The sequence below is a fragment of the Oncorhynchus tshawytscha genome, linkage group LG23, assembly GCF_018296145.1.
Source record: "Oncorhynchus tshawytscha isolate Ot180627B linkage group LG23, Otsh_v2.0, whole genome shotgun sequence".
Classification (NCBI taxonomy): domain Eukaryota; kingdom Metazoa; phylum Chordata; class Actinopteri; order Salmoniformes; family Salmonidae; genus Oncorhynchus; species Oncorhynchus tshawytscha.
Window position 1 is genome coordinate 11175479 of NC_056451.1, and position 9938 is coordinate 11185416.

General features: G+C 43.4%; 1 protein-coding gene across 8 annotated transcripts in view; it reads left to right on the forward strand.

Annotated features, from left to right (window-relative positions):
* syngap1b (synaptic Ras GTPase activating protein 1b) overlaps positions 1-9938 on the forward strand; it is a 111656-nt gene that overhangs the window by 21137 nt on the left and 80581 nt on the right. For all 8 annotated transcript variants that reach the window (XM_024385882.2, XM_024385886.2, XM_042304588.1 and 5 more), the window contains exon 2: positions 1539-1675. In XM_024385882.2, the coding sequence (XP_024241650.1) occupies positions 1539-1675 (137 nt within the window). The remainder of the gene's footprint in view (positions 1-1538; positions 1676-9938) is intronic.

Here is a 9938-nt window from a genome sequence, read left to right on the forward strand (position 1 = left end):
AAAGTCCTCCATAATAGTATGGGGCTTGCCTGTCCTAGCCACTCGGTAGCTCACCATATAAGACGCTTCTAGCCCCTTCTTATTAATGGTATCTGTTGCTTTTATACTGTACATGTATTACAACTCGAAAGTCTTATTAATTCTCGCTCAAAAAACTAATTTGGCTTATTTTTCAAATTGGCATGTTTTGTTTCTAAATGTCTGCGCCATAGTCAAGGTGTCATCGAGTTGTGAGATAGTACTTTTGCACATATAACACACTGTTGCTTAGGAAAGGACCTATTCCCAATATCAGTGAACCCAAAATCAATGTAGTTCTCATCATATTTGCGCCACTTCGATGGTTCAACGTCCCTGTCTGTTGTTCGGTGCTTTCCCGGGTAAGGAGGCAGTAGCTCTTTGACTGCATCAGATTCACAACTGTCAGTGTCCATGCTAGCTGGGCTAACAACAAATGTAGAATTACTGATGCTAGCATTGGATGTGCTTTTGGAAGCAGAACAACTTGTGTTGTCGACAGGTGCAGGTGTAGTACTGCTGGTAGTAGCAGTACTACCAGTAGAGCTGGTATGTGTCTCTATGGAAGCAGAACAACTTGTGTTGTCGACAGGTGCAGGTGTAGTACTGCTGGTAGTAGCAGTACTACCAGTAGAGCTGGTATGTGTCTCTATGGATGCGGGCCTTACTTTTTTCAAACCAGTTTTCAATTTTCGAGCAAATGGAATGAGCAGCAGCTACGTTTGGCTACATACGGACAGTTAGTGGAGTTTCAGCGACAGAGTAACGGTTAAAATGTGATTGGATGTTAATTATTTGACTAGGCTAGCTGTATTTGACATTGTGTTGTTATTTCGCTTAACACTAGATGGTTTCATTTTATTTTTGGCAGTGAAACAAGGTTACGCAGGCTAGAATAAAACCTCACCTAAAAGTATAGTCCCATTAGAAAATACAAATGGACTGCTTGAAAATGTGAAGAAAAAAAATATATATAAATATATATATTTTTTTAATGCGAATCCCGTTTTTATTTGGCATACCCCGACGGCATTGCACGTACCCTGTATTTTTAAAAATGATTTATTTTATACATATTTAGAGATCTGGCCACGGACCCTCTGCAGTACCTCTCCTGCGGACGCCATTTTGGGAACCCCTGATTTTGCAGACCCTTTTATCCATATTTTGGGCTATGGCTACAAATCATAATAAATAAACTCTGTAAAAAGTGTGTTTTATTTTCTCTGAATCAGTGCATTGATTTGTGAGTTATTTACTGCATAATCGACCAGTCCTAGATTAATCTGTCCACTTCTTTCATTGAGCATTGTTGTTATGTGTGAAATGTGGACAAACGTGAAGAAGTCACATTGCATTTTCAGTGTTTTGGATTCAACTGATGCAGATGTACCAGCTTGCAAACATAAACAACCATCTGTCGACGGGCATATTCTGGCATGTCCACCACCATCCAGTCACCCTAACTGACACATCTCCCCTCTCTCCTTCCCTCTCCCCTTGTTCTCTCTCCTCCCCAGATGCGAGGTGTGCCGTCCCCCCCTCCTATCGCCCCCATGCCCCTTCCTTTGCCGCTCCCTCCTACGACCGCCCCGACTGGAATCCCCGTCTCTGTGTGATCTCCGGAAATCAGCTCTACATGTTGGACCAGGAGGAGGTACTTACCTACTGCTGCACACACTATAGAAATACAATCCCATCCATCACCCACCCATTGACTTGAAAGGGGATTACTTTTCTAGGAATTATATTACTATCTATTCCATCGCTCACTTTGCTGTATTTAGACTGGTTTGTTTGAACTGACATGAGTGTCTGCAACACTGTCATGACCGTTTCTAAAGCCACAAGGTTTAATAAAACATTACATATCTAAAAAAGGATATCACCACAATTGACCCTTTAGGCATGTAACTAACTGTATTTGACATGACCTGACATTACATTGTCACGGCCGTCGTTCAAGAAAGACCAAGGTGCAGCGTGGTGAGCGTACATTTTCTTTTATTTAGTCAAATGTCGCCAACAAAACAAGAAATAACAAAAACACCCGTGAAGCTTACAAGGGCTATAGTGCCCCTAACATAGACAACTTCCCACAATGACAAAAGGAAAAAAGGCTGCGTAAGTATGATTCCCAATCAGAGACAACGATAGACAGTTGTCCCTGATTGAGAACCATACCTGGCCAAAACATAGAAATACAAAACCATAGAAAACAGAACATAGAATGCCCACCCAAATCACACCCTGACCAAACCAAATAGAGACATAAAAAGGCCCTTTAAGGTCAGGGCGTGACATACATGGTATTCTGAGTACATTACATTGCCAATAAACATGGTCACTGATTTAATTCCTGGATGTTTTCCTGACCACATGACATGACTAGGAAAAGCTCTGGGCCGGGGTCCTAGTTATAACACAGTATCTCATGTACATGTTGGACCTGAAGGAGGCCAGTGTTCCTATTAGACACTCAAGGCAGGTGTCCTGGGCCACTGTCGCCTAAGGCTTGCTTATGGGAGTTTCAGTCCTGCACCTATTGTTAGCTTAACATTTTGTGGCAAACAACTTTCACGCCAGTACGCCTCTATACAAGTAGGTCACGTCTGGCTTAGATGGGCCTGTTAGACCAGTGCTCATAGCCTAGCAGTTAAGAGCGTTGGGGCCAGGAACCGAAAGGTTGCTGGTTTGAATCCCCGAGCCAACAAAGTGGAAAAAATAATCTGCTCTGTCTTTGAGCAAGGCAGTTAACCCCCAACCACAACTGCTCCCTGGGTGCTGATGACGTTGATTAAGGCAGCCCCCTGCACCTTTCTGATTCAGAGGGGTTGGGTTAATTGCTGTAGACACATTTTGGTTGAATGCATTCAGTTGTGCAACTGACTTGGTATCCCCTTTCCCATCTGAGTGGTGATCTAGGATCAATATACCTTTCAGATCATAACGGACATGACACGATTACATGACCAGGTGGGACCTGATTCTAGATCAGCACTCCTACTCTGAGACACTTTAGGAATACGGGACTCTTTCAATCTGACTGTTTATTACTGTTTATTATTATTCCCTCCCCCCCTTAAATTACTTGCCCTTAGATAACATGCCTTAGATTACTTGCTATATCATACTAAGTAGAATTTCAGCCTGCTAGCTAAGACCAGAAGGGGGTACTATTCCTTCACTTTTGTACCTGCATCGCCTTTGGAAAGGATTCTCTTTAAATGTAGACCTTGTAGACAGATTTAGACAATTAAAACACAGAGGTTTTACTTACACACTTAACGTCTACTACACTACAATAACAGTGTTCATAGTATTTAGTATTTGATTGAGAGTATGAGTCTATTAACGACTATGTAATGATGTAATGGAGTACTATAGCGGTACTTGCAGGGTGGCTAGCTGCCAATATCTTTCATTCTCATCACTCACAAGGAGTATAAAGAACCTTATGATCCAGATAAGGGCCTTTTCAGCTATGGAGTGATGAGAAGAAGGCCCAAGTCAATTAATCAAAGGCTTATCCCTGTCTAATTGTGCCAATGAGGCAGAAGCTATGAATGGATTTGAGGCAGACCTGACGGGCCAATAGCCACCACCTTGGAGAGAGGATGAGAGGCGATTAAATATTCATGCCTGTCACTCACCTCATGCGGCGCGAGTGGGCCTCTCCATCTCTCTCTCTCGTTCTCTCTTTCTCTCTCTCTGTGTCTCTCTGTCTCTCTCTGTCTATATGTCTCGCTCAACCTCTCTCTCTCTCTGTCATACACACACACCCCTCTTGATTAATCTTGGTTCGATTCAAATGCTTTTAGTGGCATGACAAAAAGCAATCATATGTTGCCAAAGAGGAGATAAGGTGGAACAGAGGGGTACCTCTCTCTCTCTCTCTCTCTCTCTCTCTCTCTCTCTCGCTCTCTCACACATTCTATTTCTCAGGCTACCTCTCCTCCCCCTGCTCCCTCCCTCCCTCTCTCCCTGGTGTGACTGACAGTAGTGTTTGGCTATCCCACAGACCTGCTCTCTCCTTTCTTCCCCAAGCAGTTCCATTGAGATGCCACTCTGTTTTGTTTTGTGAATGACATCCATCAAAAGACCATTCTCTCTTCATTGCGGCCTCTTCAGTCTCAACTAAGGGGCTGCTTGAGGAAATAACAGTGCTCTGGAAGAACATGTGAAAATATCTGTCATGTCACCATTGTGCTATTCTGTGCTCCCCTATTTCAAATATGCTTTATTCACCTCAGTAAACACTACAAGTGCTGAAACGGGTGATGTTGAAAGCTTGACTTATGCCTAGTCCGAATTAACCTAATAGATTAAGAGTGTACCCTTTCGTCCAAGTACAGAAGTCACTATACCTTCTGCTTAACACTTTATTGTTTGTGTAGCTTCCCCTACTTGCATACTCTCCACCTCAGAAGTCAATCGAAAAAAGTGAACACTACACAATCCAACTTAACTTCACTCCCTAACAAAAAAACTCTATGCTGCACTGCCATTGACAGTAGAAGAGCACTGACCACTTCCCAGTGGGCTGCTGTTAGCCCTCTGTGCCCGTGGTGGGAGCGAGAGGATCGACAGTGATGGCTGCCACTGATATGAAGTGACAGAGCCCCGCATTGTGTGCACCAGACGCAACACACCAGTGCCCTGTCCTCCAGTCATGTGCCCAGGCATCGCTCTCCCTCCCACTGTGCCCCAGTGTTATGCAAGCAATCAGAGGGCACTATTTCCTGCTAGCACAGCGCTAGCACTAGCATGTTAGTATCCTCTCTCACTACTACTGAATCACATTAGCCTGCTAGGCTAATTCAAAATAAAGGGAATTAGAACAGGATTTGTCTCAGTATCCATGCATGGCCATTGTGTTGCATTCCCTGCCCATATGTTTGCAATGGCTTTGGCAGTGTTGATACTGTAAATTAAAATCATTAGCGCCTGAGCCAACAATGCAGCGCCATGGTGGCTTTTCCTGTAGCTACTGTTGTCACATTGCATAAAGCATGACTCAGGAGTAGTTAGCATTTTTACACATGCATGACCCTTGGGAACCCATTTGGAAACAGGGGGGATGTGACAATTATGTAATAATAAGGCACACATGGATGGAAGGAGTCATGAGAAAGAAGCTCCTTCATTTGACCAATAAGAAGGCTCAATGCACTGTACATTGGCAAATCCTAAGGTTATTTAACAAGAGCTTTACTGCCTTTTGGCATCTGAATAACTATTACGCACAACTGAAATAAGCCATTTTCAAAAGGTCACCACTTATTACATAATTAGGGGTTATACACTGAGTGTACAAAACATTAGGAGCACCCCCTTTTATCTAACATTCCAACTGAATGCAGGTATTGTGGGAAATGTCCACATAGGGGAGTAGTGGGACAGCTCTTCCACCAGTGTTCTGCAGCATGCTCAAATTTTACATACAAACAATGAAGATCAACTTTGGATTGGAATTTGATCAGATTTAGTACTTAGGGATGCTCTCTAAATGCCCTCTTTTCTCATTCCAAGACGCCAAGATTCCAAGACGCTCTTTGATTTTATCACATGCCAGTTGCTGTGTCCAATGCCTGAGGCGAGGGGAGGGAACATCTGTCAGTGATAGGACGTTATTGAGAGACTTGAGGACAGACAGTGGTGTTGGCCAGCCTAACTGTTTGTCATACTTCCAGGGACACAGAGGCTGATGTGTGTTTGTGTGCGTGCATGAGTCTGTGTGTGCGTGCGTGAATGCGTATGGGTGTGTGATTGTGTGTGCACGTGTAGTGGACTCAGCCGCTGTTTGATCACGACTCCGTTACAAAGTAATGGATTACACACCTGCCGCTCCATTACCCCCCCACCCCCACAGACACACAGCTCACACACCAACACACACACCACCCATATCCCCCACCCAGCCTACCCATCACAGCTGGGCCAGTAGTGACATATGGTCCAGGCAGCCTGCAGCATTGCTCAACTCTCCATGCCAGGCCCCCTCTCCTCTCCCTCTCACTCAGATCTATGGCTTTCATTCTCCCTCTACTCACCACCCACCATCTACCCCTCCTTGCAGTGCCTGAGCACAGTCATCTGTCTATTTCAGTCTTAGCCACTTCTGCTCCTACTCTTGCCTCTGACTACAGTTTGCCTGATGCCGAAACCTAGTACAATTGACCTTCTTGTTAGCTATTAGAATTACCTCACGTATGAATGAGCTTATCTCTGACAACACTCAAGGGAGCCTAGGTCTGCATGCCAGTATTCAATCTACTTTTCAATTGAATGAAATGGATTGTTGACTCGCCCAACAAACACCGGAATACCCAGAGACAGAAACTCAAGGACGGAAATTAGGAAACACTGCTATACTGCATTAGATTCCCATTCCAATTATAGTCGTTATTAGCAACGCAATCCCCATTAGCATGCTTTCTTGCTCCCTGCAGGTTTCAATGCTAGACCCCTGCCCCTGTGTGATTGTCAGTGCGGGCCCCATGTGCCCTCTGTCTAGTCTGCCAGTGTTGTGTGCCAACCTGCCTTGTGTGCCCACTCATGAGCATGGCTACCAGGGACGGTGCCAAGGCCGTGTCAAGTCCCCAGCTGCAGCGCCACTGTCCTAACCAGCCCCCCCACCCCTCTGCCAATCAAACACTGCCACACAAGCTATAAATAGCGCTGAGGTGTTCCCCCTCGCAACCAGAAAGTGCTGTTTGTCAGAGTGGGTGTGTATGTGTGTTTGTGTGTGTGTGTGTGTGTGTGTGTGTGTGTGTGTGGGGGGGGTCTTTTCCATACACTTGTTGTGATGAATTGTGTCTGAATGGGGACACAGTGGAGATTAGGGGGGAGTGGGCTAACTGCGTTCAAGTGGACATCATTGTGGAAATTACCGTGTTTAGCATGCCATGATAGACTAGTATTTATGTAGGGTGTTTAAGATCCGTTTTTGAGTCAGAGTTTAATGTGATCTAAACTGCCTCTCAGCTGCTCTGTGAACATTTTCAGTTCTTATTCCTAGTCAAAGTCACTACTCTCATTGAGGCAACTCCATGCCTTAGACTCAACTGAAGTCCGGGGCAAAACTTTCTGAATAAAAATGATTGATTAAGTAATAATGCACTTAGATTATCAAAGCATTTTGCACTTACTGTATGTATGCTGTACATTGATCACATTTCTTTATATTACTATTTTATGTGTATCGATACATTTAATTAGCAAAGTGCTCGTAGAATGCAGAAAGGAGTTCTGGTGCAGCACAGGCTCAAGGAAACAGAAGTAGAGGAGTGGATACAAACATTTAGGGACGTCTCTGAAGTCTTGTGAATGAATATATCCGTTAATTATCCAACAATATAGCAACTATTACGCTTATGGCCTTATAAAAAGGCTTGGAGACAGATGGCTCATATTATGAACTTGTTAGAGAGTATATCTGTGTTAGAAGGATATTCTTAGAGTGTTTATGGTCCAATATTGAGGTAAATTCGATTACATTGAGAAATAACCAGAAATAATGTGAACGTTATAAACAGATGTTAAAATGAGGTCTGATGCATTTAAAACAGTGTGCTCGCAGTGTATCATAAAAAAATATATAAACAGCAAAGCCAAGTCTTTCAGTGCACAAGCTTTTATGCATGCACGTGCTGGACTCATAAAGATTGGGTGTCTTATAATACATTTTTCATAGAGGAACTCATTCCGTAACTTGCAATATATCTGTCCTCGGCGTGCGATGTATCTCACAACATACTCATTAGTGTGCACTAAGTGGATAATACAAGCATAATCATATACACACTTGATTTATGGTTTGTGTATCCCTGATTACGTTTTTTTTTTTAAAGAGGTAAACGTCAACCAAATGAATCCTGCCAATGACAGCGACGGGAGGTGTCTTCTGGCTCACTGGGCTATGGGGGATTGTATACCATGGTAAAGGACTCTATGGAGTGCTGTGCTCTGTGCTGTGCATCCACTAGATATGTCGAGCGCAGCAGACTGCTTGTTATGTATGTTGGGGGGTGGGTCCTGTCGCCTGCAGTGGGTGTATGTACAGTTAAAGTCGGAAGTTTACATACACCTTAGTCAAATACATTTAAACTCAGTTTTTCACAATTCCTGACATTTAATCCTTGTAAAAATTCCCTGTTTTAGGTCAGTTAGGATCACACTTTATTTTAAGAATGTGAAATGTCAGAATAATAGTTGAGAGAATGATTTATTTCAGCTTGTATTTATTTCATCACATTCCCAGTGGGTCAGAAGTTTACATACAATCAATTAGTATTTGGTAGCAAAGCCTTCAAATTGTTTAACTTGGGTCAAATGTTTCTGGTAGCCTTCCACAAGCTTCCCACAATAAGTTGGGGGAATTTTGGCCCATTCCTCCTGACAGAGCTAGTGTAACTGAGTCAGGTTTGTAGACCTCCTTGCTCGCACATGCTTTTTCAGTTCTGCCCACAAATTTCCTATTAGGATTGAGGTCAGGGCTTTGTTATGGCCACTCCAATACCTTGACTTTGTTGTCCTTAAACCATTTTGCCACAACTTTGGAAGTATGCTTGGGGTCATTTTGACCCATTTGGGACCAAGCTTTAACTGATGTCTTGAGATGTTGCTTCAATATATCCACATAAATTTCCTCCCTCATGATGCCATCTATTTTGTGAAGTGCACCAGTCCCTACTGCAGCAAAGCACCTCCACAACATGATGCTGCCACCCCTGTGCTTCACGGTTGGTATGGTGTTCTTCGGCTTGCAAGCCTCCCCCTTTTCCTCCAAACATAATGATGATCATTATGGCCAAACAGTTCTATTTTTGTTTTCTCCAAAAAGTACGATCTTTGTCCCTATGTGCAGTTGCAAACCGTAGTCTGGCTTTTTTATGGCGGTTTTGGAGCAGTGGCTTCTTCCTTGCTGAGCGGCCTTTCAGGTTATGTCGATATAGGACTCGTTTTACTGTGGATATAGATACTTTTGTACCTGTTTCCTCCAGCATCTTCACAAGGTCCTTTGCTGTTGTTCTGGGATTGATTTGCACTTTTCTCACCAAAGTACGTTCATCTCCAGGAGACAGAACGCATCTCCTTCCTGAGCGGTATGATGACTGCGTGGTCCCATGGTGTTTATACTTGCATACTATTGTTTGTACAGATGAACGTGGTACCTTCAGGCGTTTGGAAATTGCTCCCAAGGATGAACCAGACTTGTGGAGGTCTACAATTTTTTGTCTGAGGTCTTGGCTGATTTCTTTTGATTTTCCCATGATGTCAAGCAAAGAGGCACTGAGTTTGAAGGTAGGCCTTGGAATACATCCACAGGTACACCTCCAATTGACTCACATGATGTCAATTAGCCTATCAGAAGCTTCTAAAGCCATGACATAATTTTCTGGAATTTTCCAAGCTGTTTAAAGGCTCAGTCAACTTCATGTATGAACACTTCTGACCCACTGGAGTTTGATTCAGTGAATTATAAGTGAAATAATTTGTCTGTAAACAAGTGTTGGAAAAATGACCTGTGTCATGCACAACGTCGATGTCCTAACCGACTTGCCAAAATTATAGTTTGTTAACAAGAAATTTGTGGAGTGGTTGAAAATCAAATCAAATCAAATCAAATTTATTTATATAGCCCTTCGTACATCAGCTGATATCTCAAAGTGCTGTACAGAAACCCAGCCTAAAACCCCAAACAGCAAGCAATGCAGGTGTAGAAGCACGGTGGCTAGGAAAAACTCCCTAGAAAGGCCAAAACCTAGGAAGAAACCTAGAGAGGAACCAGGCTGTGTGGGGTGGCCAGTCCTCTTCTGGCTGTGCCGGGTGGAGATTATAACAGAACATGGCCAAGATGTTCAAATGTTCATAAATGACCAGCATGGTCGAATAATAATAAGGCAGAACAGTCAGGT